Source organism: Lonchura striata, chromosome 4, assembly GCF_046129695.1.
Source record: "Lonchura striata isolate bLonStr1 chromosome 4, bLonStr1.mat, whole genome shotgun sequence".
Lineage (NCBI taxonomy): Eukaryota > Metazoa > Chordata > Aves > Passeriformes > Estrildidae > Lonchura > Lonchura striata.
The window spans coordinates 41,813,197-41,836,066 of record NC_134606.1 but is presented as its reverse complement, the minus strand read 5'-3'; the positions used below and the strand labels follow the sequence as shown (position 1 = coordinate 41,836,066).

General features: G+C 35.6%; 1 protein-coding gene across 2 annotated transcripts in view; it reads left to right on the top strand.

Moving 5' to 3' along the window:
• GUCY1A1 (guanylate cyclase 1 soluble subunit alpha 1) overlaps positions 1-20,711 on the top strand; it is a 34,645-nt gene extending 13,934 nt beyond the window's left edge. For both annotated transcript variants that reach the window (XM_021544763.2, XM_021544765.3), the window contains exons 2-9: positions 7,716-8,113; positions 10,725-10,786; positions 12,358-12,416; positions 13,200-13,909; positions 15,342-15,827; positions 16,339-16,482; positions 18,360-18,514; positions 19,667-20,711. In XM_021544763.2, the coding sequence (XP_021400438.1) occupies positions 7,865-8,113; positions 10,725-10,786; positions 12,358-12,416; positions 13,200-13,909; positions 15,342-15,827; positions 16,339-16,482; positions 18,360-18,514; positions 19,667-19,868 (2,067 nt within the window). In that variant the 5' untranslated portion in view covers positions 7,716-7,864 and the 3' untranslated portion in view covers positions 19,869-20,711. The remainder of the gene's footprint in view (positions 1-7,715; positions 8,114-10,724; positions 10,787-12,357; positions 12,417-13,199; positions 13,910-15,341; positions 15,828-16,338; positions 16,483-18,359; positions 18,515-19,666) is intronic.
• The last annotated feature ends 2,159 nt before the right edge of the window (positions 20,712-22,870 follow it).

Genomic DNA, 22,870 nt, shown 5'->3' with positions numbered 1-22,870 from the left:
TATTTTATCAGCAGCATTTGGGAATCGGTCCTTCCTTTAGCTATATGCCAAAACATGGGTGTAGTAATTAAGGTTCCTCCTGAGCTTTTAATTGAAACCAGAGATGTGGCTGCTATATAACTTTCACATCTGGAGTCTGGGCTTCTCCCAGGGGTATATTTGGATCCAGAGACTTGCTTCAGACTATTACAGGGAAATGAGTCAGTCACAAAACCAACATAAGAAATTCAGTGATACTTTAAAATTAGGGTTTTGCCCTGTATTCAACAACATCAGTTTCAATATTAAGATATAGTGTTTGGTGTTATTACATAAATGCTAATATTTAAAGTAGCAGAAATGTCCGTCTCGTGACCTTAAAATAAGACATATTAGTAGTTTTGAAGTTGACATGTATTCTGTGAAATTGGTGATAATAGATGACAAGATAAAAAAGTAGATAATTTGGTTTTTTTTCTCAGAAAACAAAGTTAATTATTTTCTTCATTTCCTGGCTTGGTAGCTGTCTAATGTTGCAAATCAAAATCTATTCAACTTGGAGCACAGAGGAAACACTTGATTGTGTTTCTCTGTTTCTTAAAACAATTTATACAGAAAAAAAGGTAGAAAGGTGAAGAAATTCCACACTGTGGGGAGAAAGTTTTCTTTTAAGCAAAGTCTAGATTTTTAACTTGCCTTAAGCAGTCATACAGTCATATAGGACAGTCAGTGGGTTGAGTTACAACACTGAACTTGGGTTTACTAAAAAGTTTGGAGGGTTAAAACAATGATTGGTGTGATTTGTAGTACTTTATCATAGTTGCTTTACTATCTTTTACTTTGTTTGGTAATCACTGTAATCCCATTAATTCATTAAGTTCTGTAGTGTGCTGTGGTATGCTGTGACTTACAAGAAAATTTTGTCTCTACTTGTATCAGAAATATCTGTAAACAGAGGGTGAGAACACTAGAACAGGTCTTGCACAACACACAATGGCAATTTTAGTGCTTTGAAGAAAAAATAGTAGAAGACTACTCTTAAAGGGCTCTGAGGTAAAGGCAGATGAGAATGAGAATTGACTTGAAAGAAAGGAGGGTGGAAATTTTGGCTGAACAAGCAGGAAAGTTAATGCCTGGCAAACCATATTCATTTTGAGAACTGGAATGGAATTTGCTGATTCTAGTAATTTCTTGGGCACCAGTAAATTTTTGTGAAGTCCACTGTTCCATATCATGTCTCTTCCTGATCTGTAGAGGAGATAATGACCTTTTCATCAGCTATTGCCTTTGCTCAGGTAGCAGAAATATGTACTGTGAAAAAGCCTAGAATCTTTCAGGAAAGAAAAGTACTGCTTTGTAAATTAAGTGAAGCCCATGTCTACACAAGGTGGTAATGATTTAGGATTGAATAGTCATGTGAATAAAGAGGTTTCTAGACCTCAACTCCTTGGCTTTGCAATATCCAAACAAATTAATGCTTTGAAGGGGTATGTACCCAGGACATGTTTAAACTAAAAATGAAGCAAACAATGAAAGGTTAACTTATTTGTACAGGATTTAATAAGACTAACAAATACTTGCTTTAACTTCTTAATATATGAGCTTATATATTGATGTAGACTTGAGGTGTTATCTTATTATTTTAGAAACAACTTTAAGATCCTTGGAAACAGACCAATTACCAGGGCTTTGATTTTGTTGCTACCCACAGCACTTGAAGTAGAAAAAATAATATGCAGATATTGTACTTAATATTACAAAGGCAAAATTATAATATTTAGTTATTTTAGCTGTGTTTGTCAGCTGATAGACACAGCAGCTGAAACAGAAATGAGCTGCTGCTGATAAGGAGGGTGCTGGTTCCTAACCTGTCCCACTAGACACTGGTTGTGTTTTGCCCATGCATAAAAAGAACAGTTCCTGCCTTCCTCTCTTCAGAGTCACTGACTGGCAAGGAGCAAAAGGCAAGGATTTCTGAACCCCACAGAGATTAGACCTGAGTGGGAATAGCAAACCCCTTTCTTACATAAAAGCAGCAGTTAACAGCTGCTTCTGTGGAGGCAAAGGTTTCCACACTACTCCTGCTAGTGCTGCAATCCCTCTTGTACTAGAGAAAGTTAGATTCAGTCAGTGATATCTTTTGCTTGCTGCAAAACAGACTATTTTCTATTTTTTTTTATACCATCATACCATATTCTGTCTTACTCTGAGTGAAGGACTCTGCTTGTCATAAGAGAAAAGTATTTAATGTTGCTTTTAATTTTTGTGCCACATCCATAAATTAAGATTATGAACTACCTTTAGCTACTGTTGACAAGTGGTATTGCTTCATTTTTATAAATGGCTGTGTTAATATTAGGGATTTTACTGTATGATTGATTCATTGATCTGCATTGCATGATGTGTTATAATAAAGGAAATATTCAGAAGCAGATAGTAAAAATAAACATAGAGGAATGCGTTTTTGACTGTGAGACGTGTATAGATGTAATCTTAGAATGAAATATTTTTACAGAGCATTTTGAGCACGTTAAGTTATTCTGCAGCTATGACTATACTATGTAAAGTCATGTTCATTTTTCTGAGTGGCATAGTGCCATGTTGTACTCAGTCAGACACTAAATAAATTGGTCGCTTGTAGTTTGATCTCACAGCAGATTATTTAATTTTAATTTTCAATTTGTTTCCCAAGGTAACTACAACATCAATTAATATGGCAGAGATGGAGAATTCACATTAGACACTGCTGCTCCCTTGGGATGAGCTCTCTCAAACCATGTTTGGAGAGGAATCAAAAACACAAAATATTTTCATGGTTTTTTTTTTTTTTTTTTTTTTTTTTTTTTTTTTTTTTTTGTTATGGTCATAAAATGTCTAAAGACATGGTGAACAGTGGGAGGGCTGGTGCTCCTCATTCCTGAAACACATCTGCAGATGTTTGAGTTAACCTGTGATGTGTGGTATTATCTTTCTCATACCTTTTTGTTGTCTATCATACTGCTGAAATTCCTTCTGTAATCTCTGTACTGGGGATTCATTATCTTTCTCTTGTCAGACCTTTAACACCACTGTCTAATTACCATTTGAGTGAGACAGATTTTCCTGTAATACAATAGACTTTATTTCTGAACATTACTTAAATTAAGGGCAAGATGCAAACTTGATGTTTTAATTAAAGAAGATGTAGAGGGCTTTTTCAGTATTTGAATTCTCAAAAGTGTCATGTAAATAGGTTCTCCACTTTGTTTATTTGAAGATTTGATTTAGGGGGTTTTGTCATTGCAGAGGTCAGGAAGAGTTTTGAACTGACCACTGCTTGAAAATTGTTATACCTGTTAAATTGATAATGGTTTTGAACTGGGATCTCTTTTATCAAAGAGACATGCAGTTTGTTTCTGGGAAAACAAGAATTTCAGGATGCTTAGAAAATGGTTCTTCAGAAAACTTTCTTTAAGGACTGTGTCTTCATTATATGGACTTTAAAGTCTGATATTGGTTTTGTACAACAGTATTATTGCTAGAAATATCATGGATATTCATGTTCTTCCAAATCGATTATGATGTGTTCATAAATAGCAACTGGCAGGTGCCCAAAACAGTGTTCCGATCAAGGGCAAAGATTCCAGTCCCCACCAGGGCAGGACAAGGCTGAATGTCAGTGTCCTGCAGCACACAGGGTGGCATCACTAAAAGAAGCTGCAAACACAGTAGCTGCATGTCCAGCAGCTTTGTCAACTCAGGGACCTTCACATTAGTGCTCATTTTGTCCCTGAAAAACTCTTGTCCCATGACCATCTTCTTCCCACTTGACAGCTTCTGGAAACTTCAGGTGTAAAACAACTGTATCACTTCCTTTTCTAAACTGATTCTACCTGACTGGATATTTTTCCTATCACAATAAATGTGATTTAGTTAAAATACAATATGCTAGCATGGAAGTGAACCCCAAATAATTCCAGATTATTGTTTTCTAAAAATGGAGAAATAACTTAATCAGCTGGAAAAAAACATCCAAAGAAACTGAAAACTCATTGGTAATTGATGAAGGTATTGAGTTTTGTTGTTCTTAGGTTAGTGCAACTGCAGTACATATTTGTTGCTGTCTAATTTAGCCTTTAATTCACTCTTACATTATTCACTGAGAAACTTTTTCTTAAGTCTGTTTAAATAGCAGCATATGCATTTGCAGTGTTGCATTCCCCGGGAGATGTTTAAAATGTTTAATTCTACATTCTTTTACAAAAATATATTTCAGTGTCTTTTTTTTCCCTTCAAACTGCTGATATACTTGACTTAAGAAATTAAGTAGTTATTTTATAAATTCAAAATTTATCATGAAATTCAAGCCCCAAATCCAGCAAAGCATGTGACTATAAATGTAAGATCCATCAGAGCCATAATTTTTTTTAGGTTTGACAATTTTGCATGTATATATGTGTGTTTCACTTCAGTACACACATCAGTCGAACTACATAAAATATGTGTTTTTTTCTGCTTTTCTTATTGTAGTAATATAGGGTATGTAATGACTTCTGAATAAAAATATCTATCTATCTATAACAATGCTCACATATAATGTATTATGTATATTTATGTATTTAGAGTATGGTTCTTGCTTTAAATTTTTCACTGCTTTACTTGCTACCCAGTGCTATGCAGCAATAAAAAAATGAAGTATTGCTGATGTCCATGCAGCAGAAACAAATGAGTTTTGTTGTAAAAACTGAAATCAGAAATATAAAATGTTATGTAAACATTCTTCAGCCTCTTGTTCTTAGCGTTGTGTTTATTGATTCTTAAAATAAGACGGTAATTTTGATAGATGTGCCCTAGAGCCTGGCCTGACACCACCAGTATTACAACATCCTTTAAAAGGGGCTTTTCTGCCAAATATATTTTTCAGCAGCAGCTCCAATCAAAGTAGCTCCTGCCTATTTCTCCTTTTATCCGTGCCATTTGTGCTGTGTTTGCAGCATTCTTCTGCTGTGCCGTTCATTACAGCTGTTTCAAAAGCAGCAGCTGATAACCTGTATCAGGGAATTAGTTATTTTTAACCCTGATACAGTTCTGTGTGACCCCAAATGCCCTTAGGGTGTCTCAGGGGTAGAAACAAATGGTGTAATGCGCAGGCTTATTAAAGCAGGAGTGCCTTTGAGAGAAGTAGTTGTTGTATCTCCAGAGAGAAAAAGGGAATACTTAATTGCTTCCAGAGTCACCAAAAACTCTGGAGGATTATTTTTAAAGAGTATTATATGAGGATGAGAGGATCTGATTCAGTGAGATACAGTCAATAGAAAATGAAAGAAAGAGCCTTTTTCAGACTAACTGAAATAAATCAACTTCACTAAACCGTGTCCCTAAGTGCCACATCTACACATCTTTTAAATACCTCCAAGGATGACGATTCGACTGCTTCTCTGCACAGCCTGTTCCAATTTTTGAGCACCCTTTCTTTGAATAAATGTTTTTTAATATCTGGTCTAAACCTCCCTTGTTAAAACTAGAGGCTGGTTCTTCTTTGATACTTGTTACCAGAGAGAAAAGATTGATCCTCAACTTGCTACAGCCTCCTTTTAGAAGCAGTTAGGCCTTGGCTGAGCCTTCTTTTCTGTAGGATAAACACACCCAGCTTCCTCAGTCACTCCTCATAAAACTTGTACCCTAGATTCTTCTTCCCCAGCTCCATTGCCCTTCTCTGCACATGCTCCAGCACCTCATTGTTCTTCTTGTAGTGAGGGGCCCAGAACTGGATGCAGGGTTCAAGGTGTAATCTCACCAGTGCTGAGTACAGGAGGACAATCACTGCCCTGCTCCTGCTGGCCACACTATTGCTGATCCAGGCTAGGAATGCCACTGGTCTTCTGGGCCACCTGGGCATGCTCTGGCTCATGTTCAGCTGCTGTCGACTAGCATGCCCAGCACCTGGTACTTTTCTGCCAGGCAATTTTCCAGTCACTCTCCCTCAGCCTGTAGCACTGCATGGGGCTAGTGCAATCCAAGGGCTGGAGCAATCACTTTGCTCGTTGAACCTCGTATGATTTGCCTCAGTGCGTAGATCCATGCTGTCCAGATCCCTCTGCAGCAGATCAACATTCCTACCATCTTTGTGCTGCCTGCAGACTGGCTGAGGGTGAACTCAATCTCCTTGTCCAAGTCATTGATAAAGATATTAACCAGGTCTGGCCCCAGTCCTAAGCCCTGGGGAAACCCACTAGTGACTGGCTGCCAAGTGGATGTAACTCCATTTACCAATACTCTCTGGGTTTGGTCATCCAGCCAGTTCTTGGCAAAGGGTATGCTTGTGAAAGCCATGATCAGCCAGTTTCTCCAGAATGTTGTGAGAAATGGTGTCAAAGGCTTTAATTGAGTCTAGGTAGACTTTATCTTTTTTCTTCATTCACTAAGCTGGTCACCTTGACATAGAAGGAGACCAAACTTGTCAGGCAAGTCCTGCCTTTCCTAAACCTGTGCTGGCTGTGCCTGATCTCCTGGTTGTCCTGCCTGTGTTGTGTGATGGGACTCAAGATTATCTGTTCCATGACCTCCGCTGACTGACTGAGCCTGACTGAAGTCAGGTTGTCAGGTGGTATTCTCCCTCTGACTTCTTGTGGATGGACATTATCTTAACTGACCTCCTGTCAACTGGGACCTGCCCAATTAGCCAAGACTGCTGGTAAATAATGGAAGATGATTTGGTGAGCTCTCCTGACAGTTGCCTTTAGACCCTGGGGATGGGTGAATCCCATCTGGCCCCATGGACTTGTGTATCTTAAATTGTGTAGCTGGTCAGTGACCATTTTTTCATGGTTTATAGGACCATCATTCTGCTCTCTGTCTCTGTCTTCCAGCACAGGGTCTTACTGTTCTGAGAGCAACTGTTCTCACTATTAAAGACTGAGGCAAAGAAGGCATTGAGCAACTCAGCCTTTTCCTTGTCCTTTGCCACTATGTTTCCTCCTGCATGCAGTAAAGGATGGAGATTCTCCTTAGCCCTCCTTTTGTCACTGATGTATTTGTAAAAACATTTTTGTGTTTTACAGCAGTAGTCAGATTTAAATTCTAGCTGGGCTTTGGCCCTGTAACAAATGGAACCATTATTGAAATTAAAAGTTTAATGTGTTGTTTGGAAAATACCACCTTCAAAAGCATAAAAATTCCCTAATGTTTCCAAGCAACTGCAGTTGTGTAGTCAGATTTCCAAGATGTGAGTTGTCACCAGTCAGTTGTTTTTACAAGAGACTCTAACCTTTGGTCTTGTATGGTTTACTGTTTAAATACACACACTAACTTAAGTCATATGTTTCTCTGTTACATAAAGGATATCTTGGACATCAAGTAAATTTAGATTTAAGTATCCATAACTAATCTGTTTCATTATGCCACATGAGATGGTTTTTAATAGTTACTTATAAAGAATCAAAAACATTTCGTCGTACTCTTTCGGAAACCTCATCCATCAATGTGACCAAATATGTGTCAGGTAAGATGAGTCCTCTGCCTTAATCACTTGAGTCCAAATTCATACAAAACTTAACCATGCATGCAGCTTGAGTTACCTGAAACACTGAAGTCAGTTGATATTACAAGCTTAAAATGGGATGAGAGTAAGTGCTTTCCTGAGCTAAGTCCTCAAAAAGCCATTATTTTAATGTACTTAAGATAAAACCAGCACATCATCAGAATTTAAAAAAAGAAAATAAATATTTGTAATTGTTTTTTTCTTTCTTGTTTTGTAGGGGCAGAAATTTTTTCCTGTGGTGATTTATAGCTACCAATAACCTTCTACAGTTGTTGCCTTATCAACTTATTATTCTGGCATCTTCTGCTCTTGTTAGTAAACACAGAGCTAAGTACTCCTAATCTCAAGAGAGAGACTTCGTACAGTATGTTCTGTACAAAACTGAAAGACTTGAAGATCACAGGAGAATGTCCTTTCTCCTTACTGACTCAAGGTCACATTCCTGAGGAACATGACAAGGACTGCACAGAAAACAGCTCTAGAGCAGCTTTGCCCATCTGCAAAGAAGTCCATGAAAAAGATGGCCAAGGAAACCTTCCACAAAGGAAAACGAGCAGAAGCAGAGTGTACCTGCACACGCTAACGGAAAGCATCTGCAAACTAATATTTCCTGAGGTAAAAAGATACTAAATAAAACTTAGACAGCATTTAACTATAAATGTTAAAAAAAGCAATCTATGCCAGCCTTTAGATGTAAGCCCTTAAAAGTTGCTTTGGCTTAAAAGTTTGTGTTCTTATGTAGTTCTCAGTAGTTTAAATCCACTTCTATTCCTTCTGGATATAATTTTGCCACAATTTCTATACACGATTCCTTCCACTGTATTTCCCTTATTTGTGCCTTGTATTTGCAACTTTCCACTAATATTTTTAATTGAACTTTTTAGATCCATCTATTTTTGTACCATTTTTTAACATAGAGATATAGGAATAGAAATTGTGCCTTGTTACCTAATTATGTAAATTATATGGTCATCTCATCAGTTCACCTAACTGAATCCAAACTGCTAAGTCCATTAGTCATAATCACAAAAAAATTGAAATTGATGTTTCCATCAGCTGTGATACTAAACTCCTGTCATACTATTTTTAAAACCACTACTCTTCATATTTACCACAAAAATATTCCTATGTCTCTGCTCAGCTTAACTGAAAACCGGCCCAGGCTTTCTTGAGTGGAGATGAATACCATGGTTTATCTCTATAAAAATAATGTGGAAAATGCAGCTCTGTAACATCCAACTCTTAGCCTTGTCTCAAATTCAGTGGGAGGTTTGAAGGAACTGACTGACATATTGGGACTACAAATAGCAAATGGACACTTCTGTACACTCATTTAATTACAATTCCATTACTTGGACATTCAGTGTACCTTACTTAAAGTGCTGGAGCCCTGTTAAATATATTTGCAGATCTGGTTATGCAGCTCTTCATCTATTACCCATTCACTAAACCTCTAAAAAATTAAGTTTTGAAAAACTTTTCACCTCTGCTGCATTTATACAGACAGAATGCATCCCTTTAAACCTTTAAACTGATCTCTAAATTTATAAATGAAAATACTTTTAACCCTAAAATGAACTGGCAAAGCACCCTTTCAAGTGTGTCATGATTGCTATATTGCTTTTCTAGTATAGTTCTAGTATAGTTGTTGGTGGGATTTTTAATAACTGGTAATTTTTTCTCTTTAAAGAGTGGTATAAATGTATGCAGTTGCCTATAACATAATTATGATAAGCTAATTCATTATCTGGGACAAAGCTTGGCAAAGTGAAGATACTATGACCATGTACCCTAGGAACCACTGAAATTCAAGGTTATTGTTACTATTTACAATTATTCAAGTCATATGCATCAGAACTTTGTCCAAGTCTGTTCTCATGCTGATTTGGGGTCAAGCCCTAAGCATCTTTCTATTTTTCCATAAAAGGCCATTGCTTGTTTAGAAACATATTTTTCATTGCTTAGAAAATTTACCTGGCTTAAGTGTTTTTGAGTAACGTCATCTTCCTTCCATCTGGAAGCTCCAAAACAGGGCTGCATCATGAATTTGAATTGTGACCTTCTCATGGAGACAGCGAGCTATGCATAGAAGTCCAGGACAAAGTGCATCCAAACAACTTTTTGATTAAATTTGGGATATAATGTAGTGCATATTGTTGTTTAATTTGCTTCTTTCTTTACAGAAATATGGAGAACATTGCTCATTTATAAGTAGTGGATTGGATGGCATTCCACTTAGTGTATCAGTTTCTACACAGATGTAATTTATGTTGTGTTTATATACTGTGGTATATGGTATATATACATAGATATGTATATATTTATCTAATTCACTTTAGATTTTTCCTTGAAAAAACATTTCCAGAATATGTCTTTCAAGTGATTTCAAGTGATATTTTCTTTGGTTGTGCAAACTTTCCTCCTGGAAATACAAAAAGTAAAAGATGCAGTAAAAGCTGCTAGTTTCTTCAGGGAATGAGAACCAAAGAAAAGCCTTCCAGCTGAATTCTGTTGTGCCAGTATAGTAGTATTCTATGACCCTGCCTGTGTGGGAAGTTTGGGTTTTGAATATCAGAGACTACATACATATGACAGCTTTACTGGCCCTAACAATTTTAAATACGCATATTTGGAAAATGTTCCATCTGTTTAGATTTTAAGTTAGGAACTGCAGAAGGGATATGGAATCATGGGATTGAAGTATTTTAAGGCAAATATTCATTATGTTCTAAAGTTTGTTTTATTAGAGAATTCTTTCATAAAGGCTGTCTACAATGACTAGATTTTCATCTGGAGGATGTCGTGGCATACACAACAAAAATTATTCTTTTCTTTAAAATAATTTTGTATTCATGGTACTTTGTGGTTTTTTGGGGGGTGGGATTTGTAATAATAGAGAGCTGTGTTGGTTATACTTATTTCTTAGCAGCACTGTCTTTATTGCTGTCTGAAAATCTGGAGCTAAAGAACATCACTGTTTTTAAAATACACTACCACTGGTGCACAAGGACTGAGGGTATTAATTGCAGTGGTATTGGAGCTGAAGAGATAAACATACAGTAAATCTCATAACCACAGAAGTGACATGCTGTTTCTAACAATACTGTCTTGAAAAAGATTGTTAGTCCCAAAGATGGCAAAGTAATTCTGTGTATAGAAATGTATCTCATGATTAAATGTTCAGCAATGATATTGATACATATGACATACTTATTTTTTTCCCCAGTTTGAAAGGCTAAATCTTGCACTGCAGAGAACACTTGCAAAACACAGAATTAAAGAAACCAGGTATGTAGGTGTAATGGGTTTGTAACTAACTTCACTGCAAAAATGTTTTTCAGACAGGAACGGGGTGGTGACTGGGAGTCAAGATTTCTGGAATTTATATTCAATTATCTTGTCAAATTCGTGTGTAACATTTCATGTAACGTAACCTAGTGATGATTTGGTTTGTTTTAAAATATTCACAAATATTTACATCGCTCACAAAGTTTACTTAATGGGCAAATTGTACAGGGAAACAAAGCAGGCAAGGACTTTGGAGGAGCTTGGAGACTGCTTAGCATAGATGGAATAATAGGTTGTATATGGATCTAGCCTGGTGTTTCTAAGATCCCAGGGAAAGAGTTCGAAATACAATTAGTATTATACAAAAGAATTTGGTTTCTGATTCCGTGAACACTCATACACTACAGATACTGATTGGATGTTTTCCTGAGCTCACTTGGGTTCTGGTTTCTGTTGCTGAGGAACTCAGCTCAATTTTCAGCATTTCTTAGTACTAATCCAAAATTAATCATTTGAGCTTTGTAGAAAGTAAGAATTTCTTAGCATCTTATGATATAGTTTATTGAATGCATCTGAAAAAATAAGCCCATCAGTTTAAATCTGCTTTCTGAAGTGAAGAAAAATAATCAAGTTGGAAACTACACTGTTGCTCACCATGATAAGAATAGATAATTGCAGTGTCTCTTTTAAATTATACTTGATATTTTTAAAGCACTTTACATACATTGACTGAACCAAAGATAGAGGGTCAGATGTGCTTTGCAATTGCTGACTGGCTTATTGCTATGAATGTTTTCCCATTCTTTAATTATGTGTTGCTTCCCTGGAATATTAGTTGAAAAGAAAAAATTACTGTGATATTCTGAAGGAGGCAATAATGCCAATGTAAAACAAATCTAAATATCTGTTGCTTTTGCATGTAAATATACCTATGATATTCCAAGTGATACATTCAGAAGGCATATACCAGGAGTTTATTGCTTAAATGAAGGTTAATCTAAGCTATATGTTGTTCCCATAACTTGGAGTCAAACATTCAGTTTGACATTTATTGTCCTCAGAAAACTCAGAAGGCTGCAGTTTTATGTCAAATTTCTTAATTACTACCAATGAACAAGTAATTTTGTAGTTAATAGTTGTTATTTGTATTTCCTCTCTAAGCAGAAATATGTTCTCACCTCTTTTGAATTAAATGCACTGTAATTCCAAAAAATGCTTGAATATAAATTCCAATTATATTTTACAATATGTTAGGAAATGTAGTTTTAGCTTCAAGAAAGAAACACAAATCAAACAAAAAGCCAAGACTGCTAAAATGACAGGCAATAGCATTTGCCTGAAATCCACAACTGGAGTTCAGACCACCAAAACTTTTAATTTACCAGAAATGCATAGGATAATCTAAGATCCTACCAAGACCCGCTTTTGAATGAATTAAAAACTTCCTCTTTGATCAGCAGAACTAGGTCTATACACTTTAAAGACAAGGTAGGTAACTTCTGTACTTACTGCCTTTACAGCATTTATCTTTATAATTTAGGGGTTTTATTGTATTTTTATGATCTTTGCAGAAAAACTGGTGATAGAGAAGATTTTGAAAAAATAATCAGTGATCATGCTAATGCAGCAGGTAATTTAAGCTTGTTTAATAATATGCATATAAATAAAGTATCTATTCTATATATATGTAAATATATATATATCTTTTGTAGAAATTAGTCTTGTTACTTATATGTTACTTCATATTCAGAAGAATGTTGTGTGTTAGAAGAGAACTCTATAATTTGTAATATATAAGTCTGCTACATTGGTAATAGATGTATATTAACTTTTCCTGGAACTGAAATATGGTCTTCTGTACACTTAAACTGGTCCAGGCACACAGTTGGTCTGTGAGAGGCAATACTTTTTCAAAGGATTCCCAGTAATAGTTGGAGAAATTGAACATTTCCAACAGTCAGTTTGCATGCAGCTATCTGGGTAAAACAAATTTACTAGCAAAGATGTGAGCCATTCAGTGCCAATCAGCCTCAGTGCTCCAGAATATTCCTAGGGTCATTTAATGTACTGGATTACGCATAGTACTTATATCTGCAGACCTATTTTATTTGTATGCTAGTTTTTAAACTTATTTTACTCCTTTATATCAATTATGGGAGCTGAGTTAAATCTTGTGTGAAAACTTGTGTCCATTTTGTCTACATCTCTACAAAGAACACTGAATCTTGGATCTTTCTAAACTGCAACCAATTGTCCCCGCATTTCCAGGCCTTGTTTCCAGGACTCCTAAATTAGAGTGCCCTCAGATGTCAATATCAGGGAAAGAGATTGACTGTTTTGGAAAAAGGTGTGGAGGTTAGCCTGTGATTCAGGATGATGAGTGCAGTTCTGACTAAAATGTGGTTCTGTGCAGGTGTTCCCGTGGAGTCTCTACGGGAATCTCTTGGTGAAGAACTATTCAAAATATGCTATGAAGAGGATGAACACATATTAGGGGTTATTGGAGGCACCCTAAAGGACTTCTTGAATAGTTTCACTACTCTGCTAAAGCAGAGTGGCCACAGCCAAGAAGCAGGAAAAAAGGACAGACTTGAAGATGCCTCCATATTATGCCTGGAGAAAGATCAGGACTTCTTAAATGTTTATTATTTCTTTCCTAAGAAAATCACAAGTCTTATTCTACCTGGTATCATTAAAGCAGCAGCTCATATTTTGTATGAAACTGAGGTGGAAGTGATGCTCATGCCTCCTTGTTTCCATAATGACTGCACTGAATTTGCTAATCAGCCTTATTTGCTGTATTCTATACAAGTCAAAAGTGCAAAACCTTCCTTATCTCCATGTAAACCACAGTCTTCACTTGTGATTCCTGCCTCTGTGTTCTGTAAGACTTTCCCATTTCATTTTATGTTTGACAAGGATATGTCAGTTCTTCAGATTGGAAATGGGATAAGAAGACTTTTGACCAGGAGAGAATTTCAAGCTAAGCCAAATTTTGAAGAGTATTTTGAAATTCTTACCCCCAAAGTAAGCTGCACTTTTAGTGCAATAATGACCATGCTAAATATGCAGTTTACTGTACGAGTTAGAAGATGGGAAAATACTGATACAAAACCATCCATGGTAAGAGACTTTTTATCACCATTACTTTTACGAGGAATTTGTTTTTTTCAGATGGAGTTAAAATAGCCACAAAACACAGTGCACTTTGCATTTTCTACATCTGAACATCTGATACAACTGAATAATAATGATTTAATTAGTCAAATGTAATTCAGATTCTGAAGAATGTTTAGTCAAAACTCTGCTTTAGGACTTATACATAAGTAAAATCTGACTGCAAATTTGATTTTAATTCAATGATTTGAAATACTGAGATAAAACCAGAGATATGCCATGCTGCTGAGAATAAGGGCATCTTCAGCACAAAGATAGTAGCAGGAATACATTTAACAAAGAGCTTCTGAGTCATTTGGGACCAGCTCTAGATTTGGAGAAAATAAAAATATGTTTTCTGTGCTCATTCAGCCTTTGGTGTTTTGGTATCTTTGATACTCCGATATTTTCATCAGATACAATCACCAAAGGTTTCACTTAGTTTCAGCTGATGGGATTACAACTATCTTTGCTGAAGCTGGGTCTGTGACAAATGGCCTGGGACAGCAAAGAACACTGAGTGTTCAGTGATTGTGTTCATTCGTTCCTGGTCCCATCTGAATTCCAGTTTATATACACCTGAGGCACTCGGAGTTGAATTACCAGCTCAGACTCAACACTCCAGAAACTTAAATGAAGAATAGTTAAAGACTTTTATCCAGTTACTAATGTAGCTATTAAAATCTGTACCTATTTCAGCTCAGATCCATTTCTGCACAAGAATGGTTACAAGGGGTAGTAGAGTCGGCTTTGATTTTGCATGTACTTTCATATGCAAATGTGTATTAGTAAGGAACAGATTTTATTTAAAAAGTGGACTTTCAGGGCCGTGTTAAGCTAGGCTCTGCAGTACCTTTCACATGACACAACTGACTACAGAAGGGATGTAAAAACACTTCACACAAAATAGTTTTCTTTTTTAGACTATTAAAATTGGATATTCCTGCCATTTCTGCCTTTAATTTTAAATTGCAGTGAGTACTGAACATCCTGTGATAAAACTGAAGCAGATTTTCTTACTTTATCTTATGGAGAAAGTGGTGAATGAACTAGTCATTAGGAGAAATTTAGAGGCCACTGTAGTAACACATTTTATCAATTGCTGAAAATAAACAAAATTATTCTTTTTGGTTTTCTTTACTCCCTAAGATAAACTGATACTCAGACATGATTAGGTGTTTATCCTTAAGCTGGAGTCCTCTTGTACTACAGGGCTGAATAAAAATGAACTTACTTGATGGCTCTGTGATTCAGCACCCCATGTTTTCTCTAAGCAACCAAATTAAAATGTAAGGACTATGGACCAGTTTTAGCAAAATGTATTTTCTCTGAAACTTCTTGCTTCTAGACCATTGCCATGCATGTTTTGCATGAATTCTTGTTTCTTTAACTGTTTCAGGTAATGGATCTTAAAGGCCAAATGATCTATATTTTTGAATCCAGTGCCATTCTATTTTTGGGATCTCCCTGTGTGGACAGACTAGAAGATTTTACAGGACGTGGATTGTACCTCTCTGATATTCCCATTCACAATGCTTTAAGAGATGTTGTTCTGATAGGAGAGCAGGCCAGAGCCCAGGATGGACTGAAGAAGAGGTTAGGAAAGCTAAAAGCAACGCTTGAGCAGGCCCATCAAGCACTTGAAGAAGAGAAGAAGAAGACTGTAGATCTTCTGTTTTCAATTTTTCCTGGAGAGGTTGCTCAGCAGCTGTGGCAGGGACAAGTTGTACAAGCCAAAAAATTTAATAATGTCACAATGCTTTTTTCTGACATTGTTGGATTCACTGCCATCTGTTCTCAATGCTCACCTATGCAGGTTATCACCATGCTTAATGAGCTTTATACTCGCTTTGATTACCAGTGTGGAGAGCTAGATGTCTACAAGGTACACAGTTCATTGCTTTTCTTTGGGATTCTGGGGCAGGAAAGGAAATTAAGACTAAGTGGGACAGAAGATAATAGAGGTCTATAAATTATTTTGCCATAAACCTTTTTCAAATGAAAGACAAAAATCACAAAACAAACAAACAAAAAAAGTCAACACTAACAATTGTTCACTCAGCCAAGAAAGAAGCCCATCAAAACTTACGATTTAATTTTAAAAATTAATTTCAATGTGACTCAGGAGTAAACAGGTGTTTGATGTAGCTGGGGGTGCCTGACAGTAAATAAAAAAGGAAAAGTATTTTAGAATTATGCTCAACAATAAATAAAAGTTGTGCAATTTTTTTTTTTTTTGCATGATATTGAAGGATTTGTCCAGTACTTAAATAATTTTGCAGGAAAACTAAGACTTGGTCATAAATTGTAGGTAGCTACAATTCTTACTGAATTTAGGCTGTTCTTTTATATTTATCAAACAGTCTAAGAGTAAGGAACAAATATGCCTGTTTTAGGTTGAGACTATTGGAGATGCCTACTGTGTTGCTGGAGGCTTACACAAAGAAAGTGAAACACATGCTGTTCAAATAGCACTGATGGCCCTGAAGATGATGGAACTGTCAGACGAGGTGGTGTCTCCCCATGGAGAGCCTATCAAGGTAATCTATTTTATTTTTTTTATTATTTGGTTAAACTAGGCTTTTTTGTTTGTTTAGTCGCTTTCTGGGATTTTGCCTCAAGGAAATTTCAAATCATTGTATTACCTTAGAAAATGTGGAGAATCAAGTGACCGTGGCTGGAGAAGATAACCTTTTTAGATCTGTGGATGAGAGTTCTGTGGAGTGGTAAAGGTGAAAAAGAGATCTGAAAATCAACCCAAAAGACAAACGCTTTGAAGTCAGTAGGTGCAATCTGACATGCTGCAGTTCTTGTGTCAGTAGCAATAAAACTGTCAGTGGTATGGAATAGTCTCTTTTCTAAGGAAATGACTAATCCTCTTTCCAAATTAGACTTCCAAGTCTTTTGACGCAGAAGCTATGAATTTGAATGCCCAAAGACGTTCTGATTGTAGTAATCCACATATCTTTGGAGGATTCCATTGCTGTTCTTGTTTCACAGTCAGATACTGAACCACCATAAGATAATAGTGTTAATGCCGTCAAAGCAACTGTTAAATTCAGTGGTAATTATATTTATGGCTTTTTTCAGTGAGAACTTATACATGTACTGAAATTTTCATATAGGATTATCTCTTACTGAGAAAGAAACAGAAAGGACTGTGTGCATGAAAAATGATGTGGACCTTTAATGTAGTTCAAATGGCCTGGAATGGCATCCTATTATGTTAATAGAGGTGTTTCAGTTCATTATGTCTTTCATTTGCTAATTTTTAACATTTTTCTGTTCGTTTTTTCCTCCAGGAAGCTTAATGGTTTTGTTTTGGTTTGTTTTTTGTTTTGTTTGTTTGTTTGTTTTTAAATTTCAGATTAAGGAATATTTGTATTCCAAGACAAAGAAAAAGGTTATTAAGAGGATTATATGCTTCACATTGATCACAGAGAACAGTAGTATTGTATTATAAATAAATGTTGTTCTTTTTGTCTCTTTGTATTTTGCGTTATCAAATTAAGTTACACTTAAAAAACCTGGAAACATCCTGGCAATATTATAGCAAATGTATAATTTACATGCAAATGCTACTACTTCATTTTAAAAAATTATTTTAAAATAAGGATAAAAAGTTCTATTGTGTTAGTACCTAACAGAAGCTTCTTAGAAGGAAACTATTTTTAATGAAAGCATGCATCTATTTTTATTAAATGCTTCATGAAAACATTGGCTATTGTGCAAAGCAAAAAATTTGTCACACAACCTACTGTAATTTTACATATCAATTGCCAAGAAAAAAAGGTGTGACTGCAAATGACATACTCTGAATCAGACTTGCATTTTGATGAATGTATTTCAGCCATCTTTACAATGTGGGTGGATTTTGGTTTTGTTGCAGGTTTTTCTACTTTTACACTCAAAGTTAGAAATTGCAACTTCTTCATAATGGTATGATACTCTCTTGATATATAAAGAGTAGTATGCAGAGTAGACATACAAGCTTTCTGACATCATGCCATTATTTAGTCAGAATGCTGTTCTGAAGAAAACACCTCTACACATGTATAATGCAGATGAGAGAAAGAACATAGTTCAAAAAACCCCACCCAAAAGAACCATAGAAAGCAGCAGCAGCTAAGTAAGAGTGAAAAATCTGAGTATGAGCTAAGTTCACAGCAGTTCACAGTCATATTTTAATATGGTAGGATTATTGACTAAAAATGCAGCACAAGATAAACTTCAGCTAGTTCCCTCTCCATGAGCAGTAATGACCAGAGTACAGATATTTTAAGGACACTCTGCTAGCTTTGTTTTTTTTTTTTAATAGCTCTTTCTTTACTTCTTTTATTTTTAAATGAAGAATAATTTATAAACTTGACTTTACCAATTCTACCTAATAATTCTGTTTTCTTTCTTTTGTTTAAAGATGCGTATTGGCCTTCATTCTGGATCCGTCTTTGCTGGAGTTGTTGGGGTTAAAATGCCTCGTTATTGCCTTTTTGGAAATAATGTGACCCTTGCCAATAAGTTTGAATCTTGCAGTATACCTAGAAAAATAAATGTTAGCCCAACAACTTACAGGTATGGTGCAGTATGTAAAATGTCCACCTGCAGTAGTTACTGTAGTAGTCTTTTATAGTCCTGTTGTTTTTTTGGCTGGGTAAAATAAGCAAAATTATAAGTTATTTTTACTTTTTAAGGAAGTTCTGTTGCCCTCACAGTAGCCTGGACTGTAGTCTGTTGTTCCTACTCAGCTTGTACCCACTGCCACATATCTGATAATGCCTTGTGGCAAGGTTCTGCATCCAGCATCAGACAGAGAATTTGGCACAGGATCCTTCCTGACAACCCCTGCAGCATGTGTTATGTGACACAGACGGTGCCAAGCTTTAGATGATCTTGGATAGGTGATTTAGAAAAAGAAGCACAGGTATTAGAGCACAGAGAAAGTAACCCTTTTGATCATGCACTCTGAAAACACAGAGAGAGCACTAGCATCACCAGTGCTTATGTATGTCAACATAAGCAATGCTGGCCAACAGTGATTGTTTTTCCATTCTACTCGTACGGAAAATCATTTTGAATCATACCTCTAGAAAACAGGCAATTTGATTAATGGGTAAACCATTGTTGTTTTTGGGGGGATTTTTTCTGAGTGTATGAGGTGTTAACTTCCTTTCTGTTTGGTGGGTTTTTTTAAAATTTTGATTCATTCACCAATTCTAAAGACACATGGATAACATTTTGGCACCTTGCACAACTCCTGTATATTGCAGTAATTGTTTGAAAGCTTTGGTATGAGTATCCAACATTTATCCCTACAGATTAGCAGTCTCTGTTTCAACCTGTGAAAAAGCAAATAATATTAGAATTCATAAGAGGGTCTGAATAGTTTAATTAATAAGGTTCACAGTATTTTCTTCTTTGATATACTAATTGTGTGGAGGGATGTGAGCTAGCTTTCAGCATTAAATAATTTTTGAAAATATTTACAACAAACATAGGACCTACATGCAAAACATTGACAAGACAAAAAAAGAAGAGATGCTGTTATTTGCATTGATGTGCAAGTTAATAGATTATCAAGGTTACCACGTAAACATTATTTTTAATATTTCCAGTAAATAGCTATAAAAATTAAATTGGATTCTCCCTGCCATACATGAAGAGTTATTGAATATCTGCACTTCTTAGTGACTGCTTTTTAATTGAGATGATTCATTTTTGTTTTAGGTTGTTAAAGGAATACCCAGGTTTTGTGTTCACACCACGCTCAAGGGAGGAGCTTCCACCAAATTTTCCAAGTGATATTCCTGGAATTTGCTATTTTCTGGATGCTTATATTCAAGGAACAAACTCACAGACTTGGTTTCAAAAGAGAGATTTGGGAGATGGCAATGCCAATTTTTTTGGTGAGGAAACAGGAATAGACTAAATTGTGCATTCACAAGTGTATAGAATAAATTTATAAATATTTGGATTTTTTTTTGGTATAAATTGAAAATTTTTAAAACTGTATGAAACATGAAAGCACTTTAGATTGTTAACACCTGAAAGCCAGTATTAAAATTTCAGGAAGTATGTCACTGACTACTTTTTATTTCTCCTTTGCATAAGGAATATAACTGCTAAAGTAATGTTGCAATGTCACTGTTGGAAATGCTACTATAAACTGTATTTTCCCTGTGGTAATTTGTAAGTGCTACAGTTCTCTCTATACTGAGAATTCTAGATGTATTGTATATGCAGTTTGTCAGGAAATGTAATGTGCAAGTGATGCAGCCACATGCAGTGTTGTGAGCTGGTGCTTATCAATGACTATGAAAATGTATTTTCTTAGAAATTCCATGAAAAAAATTCCATTAAAATATTGTCATTGCCATCACATACTCCTTGCAGTGCATCATTTGGGCCCCATCCTAGAAGGCTGCTGACCATCTTCTCACACTGACTGGTCAAAGTATGAGGGTGCTCAGCATTTTCTGGATCAGGCTGATAATTGTAGCTAATATACATGCATAGCAGAATTGCTGCTTACTGTCTCAAGAACTTTATTTTGTGTATAAAATTAATATAGATTCAAACACTGTATAATCACATACATCTCTGTAATCATCAAACTCTTTTAGTTCTTAGGGTTTTTAAAGTACTTAAAAATAATAATATCCACTTGTTATTATGTATTACAGCAATAAATGTTTTCTTTTTGTTGGCATTTAAATTTGAAATGTTTTAACAGAAGTGTAATAAAATATGCTTTGGAATGTTTGCTTAGAAATGGAATTCCAGTCAGACTGGAAGCACACCAGCTTAAAGCTCTGATCCTTATTTGAGGACGCAATGTGGGTGTGAGGTGCTATGGAAATGCCCATTGCGTGCTCGCTCTGAAGTTGTCAGGGGAATTATCAGGTGAACAGAGATGCTTTTAAACATCTGAACACATTTACAAAGATTAATACTACTACAGTCCAAGCTTTTCTGTTGTGACTGATGGAATATGAGTGGAGAATTCTGAAGGCTTTGCCTGTGGACCTGGCAGAAGAGAGTTAGTTAAGTGTTCTGAGTTTAGGATTTTGCCTCTCTAAGTAACAGATCCATCTGCCCAGAAATTCCTCTATGCTGTACAGTTTGATCCCAGCTGCAGGCTGGAGAACTGCAACTCTTATACACATACTACTACTCCCATTTGTATCAGGTACTGTTATTCTGACCTCTTCTGTTCCTGGGGTTTGACATATCATGCCATAAAATTCTCTTCAAGCCACTTACCACTAAATCAGATTTTGGTCTCAATTTACAGGGAGCAATTACATTAGACTAAGGTACCATTGTGTTCATTTTCTGATCTTGACTGGTGCATTCTGAAGCTCAATAAACCATTTTATTCTAGTTTTTAGTAGAAATTCATACATGTAGCATCAGAATCTTGAGAAAAGAGCTTAGAATGGACTAGAATTAAGAATGTTTTAAAGCCATATTTCAATTCAGATTTCCTGTAAGGAGCATTTGAACAAAACTTGAACCATTGAATCCTTCTTCAGGTCTACTATATCCATCCAAGATGGTTAGAAATAGTTCTGTGGCACAAAAATGGAACCAGAAAGTCTGTGTATTATAAATAAACACATCTATCTTGCACACACCAGATATATATATATATACAGGTATATATACATACATACAGGCACGTGTATTTGTGACACTTTAGACCACAGTGTTTCAAGGAAACAAGACCTATGCAAATCTTGGAGACTGATCTTTCCAATATATTGGTCGGACAGTTCTATTCTATTGAGAGAAATACCCAGGGGTTAGCAGTCCCATGTGTGTATCCCTGGATATAGAAGATGGGGAGTATTTATGTTATTAAACCAGAAATTACTGAGGTCAGTATGAATCTATCCATCTCTGTTAAGAAATAAATAGACTTTTAAATAAAAAGGATTTATTTCTCATATCAACCAAATAGGAAGTACGCTTAGGAGGGAATTTCCTTTTGTCCCTAGAAGACAAGTATTGCTGACTGGATGAGGGCCATGATCAAAGCCAAATTCCATATCAATCTGTCATTAGATGGGATGTTCATCATGGCAGTTCTTGATAACCTTCCTTAGGTGACAGCCTTTGGGAAGAATTCTGATAGGGTGCTTTAGTCTACACAGAAGGCAACATGCTTGAGCCTCAGTAAAGTAAATAGGATTTAGGCACATATTTAAAACAAAGATTCATGGAAATGCTTTAAATGTACTCATGTTCAAACCTGTTCTACAATAAACCCCCCATAAATCCATTTAGCTTTAAACATAATTTAAGAATTTAGGTCTCACTGTAGATGTTTCTCTGTTTAAATTCTTTTGCTGAATAAAAATGTATTTAATAAGGGACAAATATTTTAACTGATCTTTTCACTTAGATCTAAAATATTCCTTTCACCTTTTAACTAATCATTTCATTTAAATTGAAAAGAAGGAATCAGAAAGCTAATAAGCAGATTGTTGAGATAAACGGAAGGCAATTTAACTGATGCAATACTGGGACATTTTGGAAGAAAATAATAGAGTTGGTTTTAAGTTGATCTCTTCTGTAGTATAGTGTATGATATTGTGAAAATTTTCAGAGACTATATAATGCTATTTATATGAATATAAAAATACCTTAGTATTATGTCCAGAAACAGTTTTCTTATGTGTAAAATTTATTTTATTAGTTCATGAAGATTCTGTGTGGCTGATTCCTATTCACATTTACACTGCATGATGGAAGATAACATTCTTATCCCTGAAGTTTCTTTGCCAAAGAAGTGTAAATGGCCCTTAAAATAAAAAGTGGGTTAACATTGACATAGCTAAAGTGAAAGCTATACCAAAATAATTAAAATAATTTTATTTCATTCAGGCATGACCTGATAAAATTTCAGGAGGATGTCAGAAAAAAATT